The sequence below is a fragment of the Podarcis filfolensis genome, assembly GCF_964270895.1.
Source record: "Podarcis filfolensis genome assembly, chromosome: 13".
Lineage (NCBI taxonomy): Eukaryota > Metazoa > Chordata > Lepidosauria > Squamata > Lacertidae > Podarcis > Podarcis filfolensis.
This window is the reverse complement of record NC_139615.1, coordinates 1,153,831-1,175,286: the sequence shown is the minus strand read 5'-3', so window position 1 is coordinate 1,175,286 and position 21,456 is coordinate 1,153,831. Positions and strand designations below refer to the sequence as shown.

The 21,456-nt window shown below is 55.2% G+C and overlaps 1 protein-coding gene across 10 annotated transcripts in view; it reads right to left on the bottom strand.

Moving 5' to 3' along the window:
- Window positions 1–21,456, bottom strand: part of MINK1 (misshapen like kinase 1) — a 54,789-nt gene that overhangs the window by 30,583 nt on the left and 2,750 nt on the right. For all 10 annotated transcript variants that reach the window (XM_083580771.1, XM_083580773.1, XM_083580775.1 and 7 more), the window contains exons 2-6: window positions 6,343–6,408; window positions 1,909–1,965; window positions 1,572–1,697; window positions 577–687; window positions 349–439 (exon numbers count right to left, since the gene is read on the bottom strand). In XM_083580771.1, the coding sequence (XP_083436897.1) occupies window positions 349–439; window positions 577–687; window positions 1,572–1,697; window positions 1,909–1,965; window positions 6,343–6,408 (451 nt within the window). The remainder of the gene's footprint in view (window positions 1–348; window positions 440–576; window positions 688–1,571; window positions 1,698–1,908; window positions 1,966–6,342; window positions 6,409–21,456) is intronic.

Genomic DNA, 21,456 nt, shown 5'->3' with positions numbered 1-21,456 from the left:
AAGTGGGTCTCCTCCTCCCCTTTTCGTCCTCTCAACAACCCTGTGAGGTAGGCGAGGCTGAGAGGCAGCAACTGACTCCAAGGCCACCCAGTGAGCTTCATGGCTGAGTGCGGATCTGAACCCAGTCTCCCGGGACGTAGTCCAACACGCTCTTGCCATTAGAACAAAGAGTTCCTTTGCTACGGCTGCTCTGGGCGAGTGACAGCTGGCGCTGCTCTGAGGCACAGCTCAGGCTGCCTTGAGAAAAAGGTGGGGTATGAAGGCAGGGAAACAAATAAATGCAGACAGGGACTGAAGGAATGAATGTGGGTGTGGGGTGTGTGTGTTGTGTATCTTCCCTTCACCTACCTAACTTCACCTCCGCGTTCTCAGTGAGGAGGACGTTCTGGCCCTTGATGTCTCGGTGGATCACCTTGTGTGCATGGAGGTGGGCCAGTCCCTGCAGGAAGAGAGAAGGCAGGCGTGAGGAGGGGGTCCCCGGTGCCCTAGCCAGGACACAGCTTCTGCAGCACACACACACACACGGCTGCCCAAAGGCTGCCCCCCCCCAGCAGATCCTCTTTTCTGCCCACCCACCCTGAGGATCTCCCGGCAGATGTAGGCGATGCAGTCCTCCTTCAGGGCGTTTCCTTTGGTGTTTTTCACCAGGTCTGTCACGGAGCCTGCGCCACAAAACTCCATCACCAGCTGCAGGGAGACAAAAGACCAGAGCAGTTGGTGGGGGGGGGGGACAGGGAAAGAGAAGCTCTGAAGCCCTCCAGGCAGGGGCAGGCAAAGGAGGAACACCCTATGCCATCCCACCTCTCCCCACCCCAAGATCTCCCTTGACCAACATCCCAAATACCCCACTTGAGGTCTTTGGTCTGCAGAACCGGCCCTGTCGCAGGGTGTGACACAATCCCTGTTCCGCTTTTGCAAGAACTTGATATTTTAGCGCGGCAGCATCCACAGACTTCGCCTCTTGATAACAGGCAGGCGCCTTCGCTGTACCCAAAGCATCCTGGTTTAGACAAGCCTGCCCAAACGTTCAGAAAGCCAGCATGGGCTTCAATCTGTTTTTGGCCTATTGCTAATTTTAACTTTTCAAAAGCCTTAAATGATTGCTATTACTGTAATTGTTTAGTGAAAATTTCACTGTTTTATCTGTTTTTGTAAACTGCCTTGAGGTGGGTTTTTTTTTTTGGAGGGGGTTGCAATCAAGCGGTGAAAACACATCATGAAATAAACAGATACCCAAACACACATTGATAATTTTATTGTTTTATTTTTTTTTGTAAATTTGCTTTTGGGGTTTAAATAATAATAATTTATTATCTATATGCCGCTCATCAGACTGGCTTGCCCCCATCACTCTGGACAGAACAGAACAGAACAGAAACAAGCAGCGCAAAAAAAATCCATGAAACAAATAAATCAAGATACTTACACACAGACCCCAAAAGGTGTCCCCCAGGACTCCCCCAGGGGCCAGTCACAGCCCTGCAGATGCAAGGGTTTCCTAAGGGGGTCCTGGGCCCCAGCAGACCCCTCCCAACTCCACCCCCTGAGCCTCACTTCCCCCTCCTCCTTACCCAGAGCTGGTCGTCATTCCCGGGGGGACTTTTCTTAATGAAGGCCCCGTAGTAAGTGGCGATGTTGCGGTGGTGAGAATACTTCTTCAGCATGTTGATCTCTTGCTTGATCTCTTCCTCTTCGTCCTTTTTTTTGGGGGGGGGGAGAGGTGGTGTCAAGAGGACGCCAGAGCCACCCCCCCCCACTCGAGAACAGCCACCCTTTGCTAGGGCTGCTGCCAGAGCAGGCGTGGTCATCTCCTGGCCTGCGCCTTCCCCCCAGCTGGCAGCCCGGCTGAGAAATGGGGCAGGGGGAGGCCAACCGAGCATCCCCAAGCCCCCTCCTGCTGTACTGTACCTCCGTCACGTCCATGACTTTGATAGCGGCCAACTGCCCCGTCTTGACATGGCGACCCTGAGAAGGAGAGAGAAGAGAAGGAGGCAATGTCAACATGGACCTCTCTGGGTTGCTCTGCTTTTAGACTGCAAGCGCCTGGGGGGCAGAGACCTGATTGGTTTTGGCTGGGAAGCATAGATAGCCCTATGTACTTGGAGTGGTGGGGTGTGTTTGTGACGGGCTTCACTCCCCAGATCCTTGCAGCGCAGGCCCGGCAGAGGGAGCCAGAGGCCTGGCCAAGCGAAGTCCCTCTGCCTGATCAGACACCCCCCCCCAATGGAGGGGCTGAAAAGGATGGCTGGGACTCATCAGGACAGGAAAGGGAGCATCACACCAAGCCAGTTTGCAGTTTCTGTGGATTTTGGATACAGCAGAATTCAATTCAAAAAGGAACAAGAGAGAGGAAAAAGGAAGAGATATTAAAACAAATAGTTTGTAATGAAAAAAAAATTAGCAAATTATCCAAGGACAGGAAAGGGAGCAGAAACCAAGCCCCAAGGCGCACACACAAACACACACAGGACAGACCCCTCAACACCCCCAAGCAGAGAGGTCCTTCCACAAAGAGAAGGACATGGTCTGGAAAGCAAGCCTTAAGAGGAACAGTTGAGGGAGTTGGGGATGCTTTGCCTGGGAAAGAGGAGAGGTGAGAAGACACGATGGCCAACTTCAGATATCTCAAGGGCTGCCCCATGGAAGAGGAAGCAAGCTTGTTTCCTTCTGCCCCGGAGGGGAGGGCCTGAACCAATGGATTCAAATAGCAAGCTAGGTGATTCTGACTGAACATCAGGAGGAACTTTCTGAAGGCAAGAGCTGCGCAACGGACTCCCTCGGGAGGGGGCAGACTCTGCTTCAGTGGAGGCTTTTAAGCAGAGGTAGGGGGGCCATCTGTCAAGGATTCCTTAGCTGCGACGCCTGCATGGCAGGGGGTTGGACTAGATGGCCCCTGGGGACCCTTCCAACTACACAATTCTAGGAGTCTCAAACTGTACGCTTCGCCCCACAAGCTCAGCGGTTGTGGGTCAGGGGGAGACACAAATTGCCGGTCAGAGGGCAAGACATGACCGCTGATTGCAGGGGGATGAGGCTAGATGAGCTCCAACTCATCAGGCTTGGGGGGTCTCTGGCTCCAAATCCCCCTCAGTCACAAAGCTTGCAGGGTGAATCTGATGTACTTAAGCATCTCTGCTGGTTGTTGAGAAGATAAAGTGGGGGGGGGATTGCACATAATGAGCCTAAAAAGCAGCCTTGTGTGGAGTCAGACCCTGGGGAGGCTCCTTGCTCTGCGCTGTCTACACAGGCTGGCAGCAGCTACGCCATGGGGCTTCAAACAGGGGGTCTCTCCCAGCCCTGCCAGGAGATGCCACCATTGGGGAGTGAACCTGGGACCTTCTGTACGCCAAGCAGTCAGGGGCAGCAATGCTTCTGAGGACCAGTTTCTGGGTGTCCAGAGAATCGGAAGAGTTGCAAGGGACCCCCTGTCATCTAGTCCAACCCCCTGCAATGCAGGAATCTCAAGGCACAGTCTCCCACCCAATCTGAAACCATACCAGACCCTGCTTAGCTTTGCAAATGTGCTAGCCGTTTCATTGCTGCCTCGCCAGGTTGTCTTATGCCTGGGTCCTGCATGCAAGTTTCCCCACAGGCTGCTGTTCAGCCCCTGTGAGCCAAACGGGGCACTGGCCTCAGCCGGCAAATTCCTCTTATAGCCTCACGCTCTGCCAACTGAGCGGTACTGCCCCAAGTTGCATAAGAGGAGGGGGGAGGGAAAGAGACCGAGCTTGAAGACAACAGACAGCAAGCTAGAGGGAGGGAGGGGATGCAGGTCATGGGGCAGGGGCCTGCAATGACCCCTGTGATCCCAAGCACCAACGGGCAACTTTGAGGGCAGGTCAGAGACCCACAGAGCAGAAGGGCCTGTCAAAGCACCCAGATCTTCACCAGTAGCAGAAAGGACAGTGGGGTGGGGGAAACAGGGGTGCCAAGCTGAATACAATATGGGGGGAGGAGGTAAGCCACACCCCACATACGATATGATGCACACACACTATTTGAAGGGCAATGCGCATAAACCTTGGGGGGCTAATACTTTACTGGGGGGGGAGGGGAAGAATCACAGAACTGTAGACTTGGAAGGGATGCCAAGGGTTATCCAGTCCAACCTGCAATGCAGAAATACAGCCTCCCCCCCCACTCCACCAGTTTTTGTGGCTTACTGCCCTGCTAGGACCTTTCACCACATCCACAAACACACCCCACAGGCCTCCTCCACACCCCACACATGTTTGCACCCTCCATGGCCCCATCCAGTCCCCCTGGCATTTCCTCCATCGCCATGTGGGGGCTATTTGAGCACTATTGGGGGCTGGGGAGAAGGACAGGGAGAGCTGTGAAGCGTTTCTGCAAAGCCTCTCCCTCTCCCCCCCCCCACCGCCACTTCCCCGCTTGCCCTCAGCCATGTGCTGGCATTGTCTGTGGTGCCATGCAGCCTCACGCGTGGGCAGCCGTTGCCTGGCAACCGCCTCCCTCTTCCTTTCAGAGAGGCACTGAAAAGCCTCTCTTCTCTCTCCCCCCACCTCCCCAAATAAAATAAAAATCACTGCTGTGCGAACAGAATGATCTGGTACACCCTCTGAGTCTCTCCTGGGCATGGAGAGAGGGGGAGACGGGAGAGAAGGAGGTCAGTTGGCAATGCCTCACCTGCTGCTACCCAAGGGCCAGGTGACCCAGGAGGAGGACGGCAGCCTGGGCTTAGATTTTTGCAAGGGAAGTGGGGAATAAGAACTGCGTCCTGGTTTAGTTTGCACAGGAGTGCCTGGCTTTTCCTGTTTCAAAACTCTGGGTGGGAAGAGAGAGAATGGAGATCTTTTGGCCCAGCAAATGGCCGGGTTATCCAGGTGGAGGATCTTGGGAGGGGGGGAGTGTGTGTGCAAATCCTCTTTGAAGGTGGGGATGGGGCTATGTCTGCCGGAAGCACCACCTGTCCTCTCTGCTTCCAGACAGCCTGACTGAAGCCCACCCACCCCTCGCACAGACACACCCACCCACCCTAGAAAACAGGTTTGCCGTCAAAGGGAAAGAGCAGCCAGAGGGAGAGATCAGCGTTGCCAAGATCACAGGCAGACTCCCTTCCCCAACCTGTCAGGCGGTGTGTTCAAAGGGAAAGGCATGGCAAGGTGGGGGGGGGGGAAGGAGAGGGGAGGGGCAGCCTCCGACTCCCCCCCTTTCCTTGTCTCTGCTTCTGACAAGGCCTTCCTGCCCTGATGGAGGGGAGGGGGCCCAGGGAAACAAGCAGTTCGCTCTCCCGCTCTTGTCCCTCCAGGTGTTCATTTGTGTGTGTGTGTGTGTGTACACACACATGGACTGAATTCGAGAAATTGGGGTGGGGAGCTTGCAGAGGGAAAACGTGCAGACTGCTGGTTCCCATAGGAACAAGGATGCAGAGACTGCAGGGACAGCAAGCCTGCATTGCTCAGGAGAGAAGCTCTGCAAGCCTGGGAAATGGACCTCTGCACACACAGCCTCCCAGTCCCACCCTGGGGGCAGCTGTTGGGGGCAGCTCAGCCGTGAGGGGAAAGCCCTCTGCACACACTCAAAAGCACGCTCACTAAGCCCGAATGCAGGAAACGGGCCTGGGGGCCCCGTCCCCAAAGCTCCCTCTTTGGACCTGCCCTCTTGTGAACTTGGCTGCAGGGCTGATATAGGGGAGGGGGGGGAGGAAAGAAAGGGTCTTGCCCCACAGGGGTGGGTGTCAACCAAAGGGCCCCTGTGAGTCCTTCCCGCTTGGGCTACGTGACGATTTGAAGGTCCCAAGTTCCAAGCACCCCTGGAGGAGGCAAGGATGCTTAAAAGAGCCGACGGTGTGATGCAGCAGCAAAAAAGGCAAATGCTGTTCTAGGCTGCGCCCACAGAAGTCTGGTGTTCAGATCAAGGGAAGGAATAGTGCCGCTCTGTTCTGCCTTGGTCAGAACCACACCTGGAGTCCTGTGTCCAGTTCTGGACACCACAATTTTAGAAGGATGTTGACAAGCTGGAAGGTGTGCAGAGGAGGGCGACCAAAATGATCAAGGGTCTGGAAACCAAACCTTGTGAGGAACGGTCGAGGGAGTTGGGTATGCTCAGCCTGGGAAAGAGGAGACTGAGACGAGACAGGACAGCGATCTTCAAATATCTCAAGGGCTGTCCCACGGAAGAGGGAGGAAGCTTGTTTTTCTCCTGCTCCGGAGGGGAGGACTCGAACCCATGGCTTCAATGTACAGGAAAGGAGATTCCGACTGAGCCATCAGGAAGAACTTTCTGACAGTGAGGGCCAGTGGAACAGAATCCCACGAAAGATTGTGGACTCTCTTTCCTTGGAGGTTTAAAAGCAGACGTTGGGGGATCCTCCCTGCTTACCTTGTACACCTGTCCATACGTTCCATTGCCGACCACCTCCACCAGTTCAAATATTCCAGCAGGATCCTGTGGAGGGAGAGGGGGGTGGGGGTGTTAGGATTCATTGCATATATTCAGATGCCAGACGAAAACTTTCCCATTTAACCAAACCTTTGGTTGAGTGACACCCAATGCCCATTTAAAATGTGTTGGGGGGTTGCTGTTAACTGGGTTGCTTTTGTTTTGATTATGTACTTTGTGATTTTTATATTGTGATTTTATCCTGTGAAACGCCCCGAGACCTGCGGGTATAGGAAGGTATAATAATAATAATAAAATTTTATTTATATCCCGCCCTCCCCAGCCAAAGCCGGGCTCAGAGCAGCTAACAATAAAAGTAACACAGCATTCGAAAATCAATTCATTCTAAAATCAATTCAAGTCAAATTAATGGCAACCATTGGGCTAGAGGATTACAGAATGAGGATTACAGAAGGGAAGAGGGGGTCAGGCTGTGCCTTGGCCAAAGGCCTGGTGGAACAGCTCTGTCTTGCAGGCCCTGCGGAAAGATGTCAAATCCCGCAGGGCCCTAGTCTCTTGGCACAGAGTGTTCCACCAGATCGGGGCCACGGCCGAAGAAGCCCTGGCTCTGGTTGAGGCCAGCCTAACCTCCCTGTGGCCCGGGATCTCCAAGATGTTTTTGTTTGAAGACCGTAAGGTCCTCCGTGGGACATACCAGGAGAGGCGGTCCCGTAGGTACGAGGGTCCTAGGCTATATAGGTATATGAATTTAAATAAATAAATAAATAGATGATGATGGAGATGTTCTTATGATACTTGTGCCCCTGGGGAAATGGTTCAGAGGCCGCTGCCCCCCTCCAGAGGGCACGTCCAGCCCTGCCACAGCTCTCCCCCCCTCTGCCCCCAAGAAGGCAGCTGCCCTGGGCCCAACGACACACTTCTGGGACCCTTGGAGGACCGCCCTCTCCTATCTGGGCTACGCTCTGACAGTGGGCCACATCCCTGGAGGCCAGTATTAATAGTTTCTCATTAGGGTGTGTGTGGGGGGGGGGAGAGATCTGCAAGGAAGAGCCGCTTCCATCTCTGAGGGCCAGATCCAGATCTGAGAAAGACCTTTGGCCGAGACGCCTTGAGGACGGCGCACCTGAACGGGGCCACTGGCGCCATTCCTCCTCCTCAACTGAAGACAGCACCTTCACTGCCGTGAGGGGAGGGGAAGGAGGACCCCCTCCCCCTGGAGGAGCTTAGGAACATGAGAAGAGCCTGCAGGATCAGGCCCATGGCCCGTCTGGTGCAGCGCCCTGTTCTCACAGGGGCCAGGCAGATGCCCTTAAGGCGAAGCACAAGGGCCACTCTCCTCCCTGCCTGCCGTTTCCAGGAACTGGGATTCAGAGGCACGTGCTGCCTCTTCCAGTGGAAGTGAGTTCCCCAGTTTAACTCTGCGCTGCGTGAAGGAGGACTTCCTTTTATCTGCCCTGAAACTTCCACTATTCAGCTTCATTTGGGTGCCCACAAATTCTGGCATTATGAGAGAGGGAGGAGAATAGTTTTAAATAAATTTAATTAAAAAAATGTTATTTGTACCCTGCCCATCTGCCCCAGAAAAACCTTTCTCTATACACTTTCTCCCTGCTATGAGATAAGGGAGGTATTGTTTCGCTATTTCTGCTTTAACTGTGTATTCGTGCTTTCATCTTGTGAATCGCCCTCACATCTTTTGATGGTGTAGGAATCTAATTCAAAATAAAAATAAAAATGCCACGCACGATTTCATACACTTCTATCTTGCTGCCCCTTACTTGCCTTCCCTCTAAGCTCAAGGGCCCTGAACACTGCACCCCTTTCGTTTTGGTAGCTCTTTTCAGAGCCTTTTCCAACTCTGCAAATGCCCTTTTTGAGGTGAGGCTTGGCGGGAGCTCAAGGGCCTTGCTAGCTCACGGTGGCCAGGCAGCCCTTGGCCAGGAGACCCCAAGTGAACACCCGCCAAGGAGAGAGAGAGATCTGTGAGCTTCTTGAGCGAGAGGAGGCCGAAAGCCAGCCTGGAGAGGAGATCCCAGAGTGGGACAGGGGCCAGGCCAGGCAGCAGCTGCTGGGTGCAATGGGATACCTTGACTGCAGCTCTCCTCCTCCGGTTTCAGGAGTGCAGCAGCCCCGCAGCACCTGTGGCCCAGCGCCAGCCGCCTCCTTGGAAAGCGGATGGGGGGGGGCTGCTTCCGATGCCGGGAGGACGGGGTAGGATTACAACTGGCTGAGGCTCTGTGTGCAGGCACCAGGGAGAGGGTGCCTTGGTTTCCTCTTTGTGGAGAGACCTGCCTGACAAGCTTATTACTGCAAAGGTGAAGACAATCACCACCACCAATATTTATGTACCGCCTAATGGGCAAAATCCCTAAGCGGTTTGCATGAAATGCGTTAAGGTGGTTTTTTAAAAAAGAGAAAAGGTGCAGCTTCCTGTCCTCACAGGGGCAGAACAGTGGCCTGCAGGAAACCTGCAAGCAGGATTCAAGCACAAGAGCAACACTCTCCCATCCTGTGGGTCCCACTAACTGGTGTTCAGAAGCATTTCTGCCTCCAGCTGTTTATGCAGAGCGGAGCCACTGTGGCTAGCAGCCCTCCATAGCTCCCTCCTCCTCCTCCATGAATTCACCTAATCCTCTTTTTAAGCGCTTGGGCTTGCTGATCAGAAGGTTGGCGGTTCGAATCCCCGCGATGGGATGAGCTCCCGTTGCTCGGTCCCTGCTCCTGCCCACCTAGCAGTTTGAAAGCATGTCAAAGTGCAAGTAGATAAAAAGGTACCACTCCGGCGGGAAGGTGAACGGCGTTTCCATGCGCTGCTCTGGTTCACCAGAAGCGGCTTAGTCATGCTGGCCACATGACCCAAAAGCTGTACGCCGGCTCCCTCGGCCAGTAAAGCGAGATGAGCGCCGCAACCCCAGAGTTGGTCACGACTGGACCTAATGGTCAGGGGTCCTTTAAGTTAGTGGCCATTGCTGCTGTCTCTTGCAGGAGGGAGTTCTATAGCTTTTACGCAGCATTTTAAACCAAAAATTGCAAAGAAATACATCGGTTGGAAACAGAAGCCATCAATTAAACATTCAGCCAAGTATTGATAAATAACAGAACACGCTTGCTGAGACAACTGGGTCTTCAGGGGGTGTTTAAAGCTGGCTAGCATTTCCCACCTTGTGAGAGGCTCATGGAAGGCTGTTTGGCTGCTGGCCTTCTTGGCTGGGGCAAGTGAGAGGGCAACAACAGCAGAAGTTAAACAGGGTCCCGATTCCTGGTTGAAAAGATAAACCCAGTCCTGCGCTGCATTGTAAGAACTGAAGGGTTTGAGAAGGGGAGTGCCGCTGCCAGCGCAAAGTCTTTGGCGGCAACACAAGGTGAATCGGGCTCTTGCGAAATGTTCTGTGCCTGCTGCATCTGGGCCAGGTAGAAAAAAACCCTCTCCTTCCATCCACAGGGGAACTGGAACTAAGAAGCCCAAAATAGCAGCTGCAGAACCCTGCAGGGGGAGAACACGACCAGACGGACATCCCACAGGCAGGTGTGTGTGAAAGGCATGTGCGGATCCCTCTGAGGGTTTAGCACACACCTCCCTGCACCTCTGCGAGGGCTTAACACCCCTCCCGAATACACCTGCCATTGTAGCATCTTATCTAAGACTTCAACTCAGAGACTGCCAATAATAATAATAATAATAATAATAATAATAATAATAATAATAATAAATTTTATTTATACCCCACCCTCCCCAGCCAAGACCCGGCTCAGGGCGGCTAACACCAAATATAAAAACAATCGATTGAAAACAAGATTAAAATTCAACATTAAAACATTAAAATGCAACCTCATTTCAGAAGACTCCATCAAAAACTTTTTTGGGGATGAAAACGTCAAGTCTTCACCAAGGCCAACTATCCAGACTGGTCCTACGTGGGCCAGAAAAAAGCCAGGGAAGTCCCCAAATAGGAGTTCCATCACAGAAGGAGAAAGGAAAAAAGAAAGAGGGGGAGGGAATCAAATTGATTCCAAGCCAAAGGCCATATGAACATACGGATCAGGCCCATGGCTCTGCCCTGTTCTCACAGGGCCCAACCAGATGCCCATTATGGGAAGTCCACAAGCAGGATTCGGGCACAAGAGGAACTCCCCCCTCCTGTGGTTTCAGGCAACAGGTCTTCAGAAGCACTGATGTCTCAGACAGCAGAGGCTGAGCAGAGCCATCGTGGCTGGGAGCCCTCCATGGCGCTCTCCTCTCTTCGTTCAAGGCTGCTGAGTGCTGGAACAGTTCAGACAGACAGAAGAAACTTCTTCTTCGCACAGCACAAAGTTAGGCTATGGAACTGCCTGCCACTGGAGGCAGGGATGGCCAACCACCTGGATGGCTTTAAAAGAGGATGGGACAAATCCATGGAGGGGGAGAGGGTGATTGATAGCTGCCAGCCAACACAGCTCTGCTCTGCTTCCACGGGTGCTTCTGAATTCCATCTGCAGGAAATCGCAGGAGGGGAGAGTTGCTCTTGCGCTCAGCAACCGCTTGAGGGTTTCCCATCCTGCGAGAACAGGACGCTGGACGAGAGGGGCCACCGCGGAGCTTGAGTCTTAGGAGTCCACCTCCCGCCAGCTCAAGAACCAAGCCGTGCTATTTCCCCACCCGACACCCACGCCCACGACGCACGCCCAGGCCAAGGTACAAACATCCCCGTGCGCTGGGCTGTGTGGGTTGCCAAGGCAAGGGCAAGTCCCTCCTGGAGGCTTGCCTGGCCGAGTTGCCAACTGAGGGAAGAGGTGCCCCAGTTAAAGGCGCTGCTTTTGTTTCACTGCGTGCCAAGAGTTCCCGTGGTGCACGAGGCGGGGAGACGAGGCTACGAATCTGCAAGTCTACCTCTACCCTGCCCCAGTTTCTGACAAGGAGGACCAGGAAACTGGGTTGCTGGAAGGCGCAGAAGGCAGCCCCTTTTCAAGAAACAAATAGCTTTCTGGAAAAAGGAAGAAGCAACGAGTTCCACAAGTTAACTGGGCACTGTGTGAAGCCCAAGTATCCCCGCCCCCCCGCAGGCTAGGCATGGCTCCCCTTTCTTCACGGAGGTTCTATGGGGGTCCCGGCTTTCAGCCCACACCCCCTTCCCAGCACTCTTTGCTCCAAGGTGGCACGCAGGACTCCCTCTCGCACTGGGGAAGGAGCCAGTCGCCTTCCGGTTCTCTTGGTGGTGGTGGGGGGCCTCTAACCCCCCCCTCCCTCCTTCCCCAGCCTGCCAAATCCAGCGCGCGGCTCCTGGCCGTGCCCCCCGCCCCCCGCAAGACAAAGAGACCCTTTTCTGAGCGGGCTCTCAGCCTCCCTCGGATTCCAGGCCTCCCAGCAAAGTCCGTCACAAGGCTTGACTTGGGAGGAAGCCAGAAGCAGCAAATCTCTCCGGCCACCTGCCACCACCACCGCCAACTTCTCCCCAGGAACTCAGGACTCCGGGGTCTCTTGGTTGTAGGAGGCGGGGGGGGGGGAGGCGCCACCCAGTCAGTGGTGGCACAATCTGCATAGGAAAAGGGAAGTGAGTGTTTTGTGTGGGGCACACCTGTTGGAAGTGTGGGGGGAGCGCCTGCTCCCTTTGGGGTCAGGGGGGGGGCGTGGGAGGCGAGACAATGGGAGGGGGAAGGCAGCACAACGCTCCTTGGCACGTGGGAGGGAGTTTTGGGGGGGCGGCTGTGAGTCAGGCGGCGGGGAGAGGCAGGAAGGAAAAGAAAGGGAGAAAATGGACGAGCAGAAACAGCCGCCCACTGGCACAGCTCTCTCCACAGGCCCTGCCCACGCCATGCGCCAGGAGGAGGAGGAGGGCTCCCTGCGGCATCAGCAGCCGCCCTCACCTGGAAACCAGAGCGGAGCCTGCTTGTGACACAGAGGGAAATCAAGCGAAAAAGCCCCAGCATGCAGGTGGCACAGCAACTGCTCAGGAAAAGCAGCGCACCCCAAAAAACAGTGACCCAAGGGAGGGGCTGGCTGAACCTGGTGGTGACAAACTAACCCTCTCACACTGCTGCAGCACTTTGCGCTGCACAGTGGCAGCTCCTGCAAAATGGGCGCATTTCCCCCGGCAGGTCTCCAGCAGTGCACAACCTCCAGGGTGAGGGTCAGGCAGCACCTCTGAGCCCCAGAGCAAGAGTGGGGCATGGGTGTGTGGAGACCACAGCTGTTGCACCCAGGACACCCACCAGTGGGCTTCCCATGGGGGCATCTGCAAGGAACAGGATACTGGACTGAGTGGACTCTCCCACACACACTTTGGTCTGAACTCCTCCTATATATTTACTGCTGACTTGTTGCATTTATACGCCACCTTGCTCTCCATGGAGCTCAAGACAGCTTGCACGGTTCTCCGCCCTCCTCAAGTAATCACTGCAACAACCCTGTGAGGTAGGCTAGAGCAAGAGGGGCAGAGACTGGCTCACAAGGTCACACCCAGTGAGCACCATGGCAGCTGAGTGGGGATTTGAACCCTGGCATTGCTCCCTCCAGATTTGGCCAAGGGGCACATTTCGGGGTAGCCTTCCTCTGTGTCAGCTCAGGGTCTCCTGCCCCGCTGCCAATGCCCAGCTCTTCCCTCTCTTCTGCTCTCCCCCCACTGCACACTGCCAGGGTCTCCCTCGCCCTGCTGCCTGGTGTTCAGTGCAGGGGGGGGGGCAAGGGGAGGCGGGAGAAGCGCTGGCCTAGTGCTCTGCTCAGAGGCGAGGCTTCCCGTCTGCCTTTTAATTACAAATTACCTGCTGGTTGCCGGCTTGTAATCAGGTTAGGCTAAGACCCCTAAGCCGATTTGTGGGGATGGCGAAGGAGCCAGCTCCTGCTGACAAGCCACAAGTCTGAGCCAGGGGGTGGTGGCTTCTATCTGCTCTTGGAGGGGCAAGGCACACACACACAATTCCCTCCCAGAGGTGCTGGGCAAAGTTGGCTCTGGTGGGGAGAAGGGGTGCCGCCCCACAGCACAAGACAAGCAGCGACTGTCAGAGGCTGCAAAGCAGCAGGGAGGCTGGAGGGGGAGAGGGTGGCATTTCTGGTCTCTCATCTCCATGTGTAAAGAGTCCCAGAAGCCCACCTAGCACTGAGAACGAAAGGCAAGCCGACTGGATCAGGCCAAACAACAACGACGATAACAATTCATTATTTATACCCCGCCCATCTGGCCGGGTTTCCCTAGCCACTCTGGGGGGCTCCCACCAGAATATTAAAAACACGATAAACATTTAAAGCTTCCCTGAACAGGGCTGCCTTCAGCTGTCTTCTAAAAGTCAGATAGTTGTTTATTTCTTTGACATCTGGTGGGAGGGTGTTCCACAGGGCGGGCGCCACCACCAAGAAGGCCCTCTGCCTGGTTCCCCATGACCTCACTTTTCATAATGAGAGAACCGCCAGAACGCCCTCAGAGCTGGACCTCTGCGTCCGGGCAGAATGATGGGGGTGGAGACGCTCCTTCAGGTATACTGGACCGAGGCCATTTAGGGCTTTCAAGGTCAGCACCAACACTTTGAATTGTGCTGGGAAACGGACTGGGAGCAAACGAAGATCTTTCAGGACCAGTGTTATGTGGTTTCGGCGGCCACTCCCTGTCACCAGTCTAGATGCTGCATTCTGGATTAATTGCAGTTTCCGAGTCACCTTCAAAGGTAGCCCCACGTAGAGCGCATTGCAGTAGTCCAAACGGGAGATAACCAGAGCATGTATCACTCTGGCGAGACAGTCTGCGCGCATGGAGGGTCTCAGCCTGGGTACCAGATGTGAACCAAAGGCTCACCTTGCCCAGTATGCAACATCTGGTTCTTACAGTGGCCAACCAGAGGCCTCGACTGGGAATCCCGCAAGGAGGACTGCAGCACAGGAGCCACTCTTCCTCCTTTTCGTGGTTTCCAGCAACTGCATAGCCTTCACCAGCCCTCTGCTCCTTCATGATTTTGTTCTCTTTTAAAGCCGTGAACGCTGGCGGCCATCGCTGCCTCCTGCAGCAGCAAGTTCCACAGTAGAACTACACGAAGAGGCATTCCTTTTCCTATGCCACCAGCGCTGCCTGTGTTCTGCACCCGCCTCCAAGAGGCTCATGAGAAGCCTCCTCTCAGAACTGGACAGACAGGCAGCTCCCCTGAAGGCCAACCTGGCGCCCTCCAGCCGCTCTGCGCCACAACTCCCACCCGCCGCCACCCAGCGGGGCCACATGGGATCAGCCAGGGATGAAGGCTGGGAAAGGCTGCTTTAAGATAAGCTGTCTGCCGCTGGCAACCCCAGAGTGAGAGAATCACAGAGCTGCAAAGCTGGACCCCCAGGGTTGTCTAGGCTGACCCCCTGCAATGCAGGAATGAAGAATACCTGGCAGGTGGCCCCCCAACCTCTGCTCAAAGACCTCCAAGGAAGGAGAGCCCACCCCCAAGGGAGCCACAGCTTCACACCCTGCCTGGCTTGGGCCCAGCATCTGCACTAAGCGACGGGGCCTGTTCCCCGGGCTCAGCCACATTGGAGGGAAGCTGCAGGCTGAGCAAGAGACTGCGCCAAGAGTCGTTCCCCCCCCCCCACTCCGCCGAAGAGGCAGAGAGGCGGCTCCCACCCAGCTGCCTCCTCCGTCTCCATGGCAGCCTTCCTGAATTAGATGCAGCTTTGGCTGCTTCCCTGCCTGCCTCCAGCTCAGCTTGTTCTGATGGATTGCAGGGAGGAGTGGCCCCCAGGCAGCCCTGCCACAAAACCCCTCTTGGACCTGCCACCACCAGACAGACAGACCCTTGGTCCATCTAGGTCAGTGCTGCCTACACTGACTGGCAACAGCGGCTGTCCTGGGTCTCTCCCAGCCCTTCCTGCAGATGCCGTCGGGGATTGAAGCTGCGACCTTCTGCATTCAAAGCAGGAGCTCGGCCACTGAGCTACAGCCCCTCCTGTTCTGCCAGGACACAACCTCCTGTCCACCCCGACAGAAGCCCTGGCAGGTATGGCCCCTGACCCTCAGTGCCAGGCTCTAGGCGCAAGGAGAGCATCCAGGTCGCATCACGAGCCCCACACCGCACTTTGGACAAATGGCACGCTTCCCACAGGCTCCGTTATTTCGCACCTTCTGGGTTCTTGCAGGCACCAGTGTGGGTCCATCCCCCTGAGACTAGGCGACGAGAAAAGGGTGGGTGGGGAGAAGAGGAATAAGAAGGCAGGGGGTGGAGGGGGGGCAGCAGCAGCGCATGCAGGAGAGAAATTGGAGCAGCCAGGCCTACGATCAAGAGCTTTGCCAACAAGACGCCAACCCAGATCCAGCTCCACACAGGGGTGGGGGGGTTTCCTCCCCAGAAGCCTCTGCAATTCCCCAGCCCTCCACCCCATTTCCTGCCAACAGACAGGAAAGTCCCAGGTTCTCTGGCACCTAACAGACATTTGACCATAGGAACGTAAGGAGAGAGCCTGCAGGCCCAAAGGGGCCCGTCTAGTCCAGCACCCTGTTCTCACAGTGGCCAACCACAGGATCATAGAATTATGTAGAGAGGGAAGAGATCCCGGGGGTCATCTAGTCCAACCCCCTGCAATCCTGCCTTGGGTGGGCTCAAACCACCAACCTTCTGGTTAACAGCCAGAGACACTGACCCACTGCGCCACAGAGGCACCTGGGGGGAACCCACGGACAGGACATGAACACAAAAACACTGTCCCCTCGTGTGGCTTCCAGCAACTGGCATTCAGAAGCGTTGATGTCTCCAACCATCTGAAGGCAGCCCTGTTTAGGGGAGTTTTTAATATTTAATGCTGTATTGTTTTTAACACTCAATTGGAAGCCGCCCAGACTGGCTGGGGAAACTCAGCCAGATGGGGGTGGGGTATAAACAATAAATAATAATAATAATAATAATAATAATAATAATAATAATAATTAAGTAGCACAGAGCCATCCTGCCACTGATAGCCCTCTCCTCCTGCATGAATTTGTCTATTTCTCTTTCGAAGCCATCCAAGATGGCGGCCACCATTACCTCTTGTGGCAGTGAGTTCCACAGCTTAACCATGAGCTGCGTGGAGAAGGACTTCCTTTTATCTATCCTGAATCCTCCAGCACTCAGCTTCATAGGAAGTCCATGAGCTCAAGTGTTATGAGTATTTCAGCTGGACTGGCAACTGAAAATCTAACCCTGACACTGGGCTTGGGAGGGGGAGGAGAAAAGGCATTTGGGGGAAGAGCCACAGCTCAGTGATACAGCATGAGACTCTGAATCTCTGGGCCGGCGAGTTTGAGCCCCACAATGGGCAAAAGATTCCTGAATTGCAGGGGGCTGGACTAGATGATCCTCAGGTTCCCTTCCAACTCTTATGATTCTAAAAACAGATTAAAACCTGCACGAGCTTTCTAAACATCTGCTTTGTGTGCAGGATGTCCCAGGATCAATCCCCAGAGGCAGGGCCAGGCAGGCCTGGGAAAGATTCTCTGCCGGAAACCCTGGCCAGCCGCCGCTGCCAGTCAGTGTAGGCAGTGCTAAGTTGGATGGAGAAAGGGTCTGACTCGGTTTTAAGGCAGCTTCCTGTGTTCCTCTCTGGACTTGGGAGGACACAACCCCTGCAGTCCGCAGGGCAGCCCCTGGGCAGGCCACTCCCCACGACACTCCCACCAGTGGATTCTGCAGCCCGCTAGCCGGAAACTCCCTTAGCTTCAGACAGTACAGAAAACGAAGGTCACCTGTCAGAGATGTTTTAGTTGAGGTTCCTGAAATTGCGGGGGGTTGGACTGGGTGACCCCAGGATTCTATTACTCTTTTCCAAAGCATAGCCGTTGGCTGGATGCTGGCAAAAGGCAACTTGTTCCCAGTTCCATGTGGTCCAGAGGAACACACAGCGGGAGGCCTCCCTGCAGGGCTGTTGGCTCAGCGCCCCGAGTCACAGACTTTGCCCTCCCCTCCTCCTCCACTGTGGGCCTCTAGGAAGGACTTTGCCTCCTGCTCTGCGCGGTGGACGCCCCTTCCGGCCTTCCTGGGCATCCCCTCTGCAAAGAGAAAGCCCTTGAAGGAAGCGAGCTTCTCCTCTTCCTTCTCCTCTGTTGCTGCTGCAGCACTCTCTTCCCTCGCCACCACCAAGCCAGGGCATGACATTTCCACAGCGGTCTCCGCGGCAGGAGGTAGCCAGGCGCCAGGCCCTTCCCCAGACAGGCACTTGGACTCCCTATTAATTCACTGCACAGACGTCCCCGGGGGGACGCTTGAAGGCGAACCGCAGTGGCGGAGCTCGTGACCCTGGAGGGAAGGGGCTAGTTACACCACCGCCTCCAATTCCCCCCACTGGAGATCAAGCCACAGGAACGCACTAACTCAGCTTCCAGGACACAGAAAAAAGCACAGCTGCTGGTCTAAAAAGAAAACACCCACCAAGCACAAAGGGGGGCGGGCGATTCCTTCGTGGATTCGCTGAACCCAGCTTGTCCTTGCCTCCAAGAGAGGGTGGCAGGGACACCTCTGAGACATGTCACAGCAATACGTAAGGCAGGCACCCCCAAACTCAGCCCTCCAGGTGTTTTGGGACTACAACTCCCATCATCCCTAGCTAACAGGACCAGTGGTCGGGGATGATGGGAACTGTAGCCTGAAAACATCTGGCGGGCCGAGTTTAGGGGTGCCTGACAGGTGCTGAGCTTGGGCCCACTGCGGCCTGGACGCTGCAGCCGCAGCCCAGGATTCTTCGGTGAAAGCTTCCTGCGTTGCAGAGGGTTGGACTAGATGACACTCAGGGTCCCTTCCAACCCCACAAGTCTGTGGTTCGGTCTGCGATTCACAGCCAGAGGACAATGCCAAACCATGCCAATGCCATCCAATTCCTGCACAGTCCCTTTGCCTTCCGAGGTTTCGCCAGACAGTGCAGGGATAAACTCAGGAGGGGAGCAGGAGAGGGCAGGGGGCAACCCTGGCTGGGCACCTCGGCCAGCAGGAGGAGGAATCACCACTTCCCAGTGACTTTGCAGGGCTTTTCAGACCCGAGGCAGCCCAAACTCTCCTCCCGGTCAAGGTGCCTCCTAGGCAGAGTGGCAAGCGGGGAGGAAACCCTAAGGTGCAGGCAGCAGAACTGCAGAGCTGGAAGTGACCCAAAGGGGCATCTAGACCAAGCCCTTTCAGCAAAGACAGCTGTGAGGAGAGACCCTCAAATAAACCTAGTCCAGCATCCTGTTCCCACAGTGGGCAGCTAGGGAAGCCTTATCACTCATGAATTTGTCTCCGTTTGAGATGGGGGTGGGCTGGATTAAAATATCTGCAGTATTTACTTGCCCATCTCTGTTGGAGAAATCATGAGAGCCAGCGTGGCATAGAGGTTAGAGAAGGCATCCCCAAACCCGGCCCTGTAGCTGTTTTGGGACTACAACTCCCATCATCCCTAGCTAACAGGACCAGTGGTCGGGGATGATGGGAATTGTAGTCCCAAAACAGCTACAGGGCTGAGTTTGGGGGTGCCTGGGTTAGAGTGTTGGGAGAGAACCTAGGAGAGAACAGCCTGGTTCAAATCCCCCCCACTCAGCCATGAAGCCCACCGGGTGTGACCGTTTGGGCCAGTCACTGCTTCCTCTTAGCCCAGTCTACCTCACAGGGCTGCTGTGGCGATTAAATGCGGAAGGGGAGGACCATATTTTCCCTTGGAGAAAAATATAAATGCAACAAGTAAATATGTAAAATGGACCTACAAGCATTATCAGACCAAGTCAGCAAGAATTTCTGGGATCAGCATTTTTGCAGTGATATGGAAGCCTCACCCCCCAACCTCATTTTCTTCACCTCTGAGAAGGCTTTTATTGAGGGGGGGTTAGGACTAGGCCGGTGTGTGTTTTGGGTTGGGTTTTTTCTCCTTTTCATCTGGGTGAGGCCTTTCTATCAAATGCATTAGGATGGCAAAGGAATCCACTGGGCAGTCTTCTCTTATTTTTATTCCCCCCCCCACAATGGGGGTGAAGAGAAGCGGTCCGGGCTCCCTCCCTTGTAGCCCAGCCAGCCTGCTTGCAAAATGCTTATTCAACCAGAGCCACCGGGAGAGGAAAAGCAGGTTGGGGCAGGTCCGCCTTGAGCAAAGAGAGCAGCCCCACCCTGGAGAGAAGGCAGGAGCGGGGCCACTTCATCTCATGCGAGAGGAGGAGGGCTGAGAGAGAGGAGCAGAGCCGGCTGCTCAGATCTCTTCCTCCAGCCCCACCAGGAAGGGGGACCCAAGTAGTCCAACCCCTTCTTAGAGCTGGAACGGGCAAGAGGCCCCCCCAGCATCCTGTTCTCACAGGGGCCAACCAGATGGATTTGAACGCAAGAGATCTCTTTGCTCCTGTGGTTTCCAGCAACTGGCTTTCAGAAACAGCTGTGGAAGCAGAGCAGAGCCTCACTCACGGCTCACAGTCATCAATAAATAGCCCTTTTCTCCAGTTCTCTTTTCAAGCCATAAAAGAGTGAAAGCTGTGGGAGTGAGTTCCACAGCTGAACACTGCACTGCATGAAGGACTTCACTGTCAGGGCGCCTAGACACCATGTCAGGTCAGCTTGCACCTGTTGGGCTGGTGGGGGGGGGGGCGGGAGAGCTCATGGTTTGCATTTCAGGAAGCAATGCAGCCAAACTGCACACTGCAGGGACGCTGGAGGAGAGAGAGAGGACAGAGAGACGGGCTGAAATGTCTTCCCGATTTTGGCAGCCAACCCAAGACTTCTCTGTTGAGCCTTCCAGAAGTTTTTTTGGGGGGGCTTGTCGCTCCTCTCTAACATGGTGGCCAGAATCACAGAACTGTACAGTTGGAAAGGACCCCTGAGGGTCATCTAGTCCAACCCCCTGCGACGCAGGGATCACAGCTAAGGAATCCCTGACAGACGACCACCCAGCCTCTGTTTAAAAGCATCTCTATCCCCCAACCTCTCTATCCCCCACCCAACACACAAAATGCAGAAGAGGAGCTGAGAGGACAGCACCCACCCCCAAATGCTGCCTCCACCCCCTTTGGAGGGGGTGGCGGTCGCCCTTGTCAGCTTGAAGGGCCTCTCTCCTGAATCCTACATCACAAGCGGCAGGTGAGCGGCAGGTGAAGTGCCACCCTGGGTGAGGGAGACAGACTCCTTCCTTCCCCTCTCCCACTCCCTCACCCCCCCCCCAAAAAGCAACTGTGGATTCTCCTGCCTTTCCACCCTTCCTGCAGGAGCACTCACATGAGAAAGAACCAGGAGCTGGAGACAGATTTGCTGGGGGAGAAGCAGAGCTGAAACTGGAGCTCTGGTTCCCCTGCCTGCCTGCCAAGACAGTCTTGGGGGCCTGTTCTTTGCAACTCGAGAGGAAGGCGGCTATTGCGAGGCCAGGAACAATCTGCCTTGCTCCCAGTGAGTGCTGCCTGGTTCAAGGACAGCAAGAAAGAGAGAGAGAGAGAATATATAAAAGCATGAAAGGGAGGATTGTAATTCAATCAAGGCTAACATGCTGCAGTCAACAAGTTCTCCCTAGCAACAAGAAAGCATGGCGGCGGCATCAAGGCAGCCCTGCACAGAGATCCCTTTTCAAGCGCGGAGGCCATGCAAAGGGAACACACAAACACACACACACACACAGTCTGCCGCAGGCTCGTGCATCTCAGATAAGAGCCAGAAACCAGCACGGTGGGGCGAAGGAGAGAGAGGCAACCGAGAGAGAAAGGGGCTTTTAAAATATTAGATCCTTCAGAGAACTCCAGAGCCGGAAGGGGGAAAGGGCCAGGCAGCAGCCAAACACCTTCCCCAAGGCAGGCACACATGCACACCCCTGCAGAGGCATTGCAGGGGGCTGAGCCCTCTGGCCCCTTCCAACGCTGCAGTTCTGTGATGCTAAGGCGCAGCAAAGACCCCTGCCTCACCCCAAGAGCAGGAGTGCTGCGAGGGAGACTGAAAGGAGCAAGTGAGGATGGGCTGGGGGTCAGAGAGCAAAAGAGAAGGCAGAGGGCCTGGGGGGTCCTCAGAGGGGGGGGCGACGACCAGGGGCCAACAGGGGCAGGCTGGCTTTCACACACTCCTTGCGGGAGCCCAGGCACAAAAGAGCAAGCTGCCCTCCGCTGGGCTCTCTGCTGCTTGGCCTCCTTCTCAGGAAGCAAGCCCAGGGAGCAGGCCCCTTTGAGTGCAAGGTATTTGCTCTCTCCTGGGTGCACACAA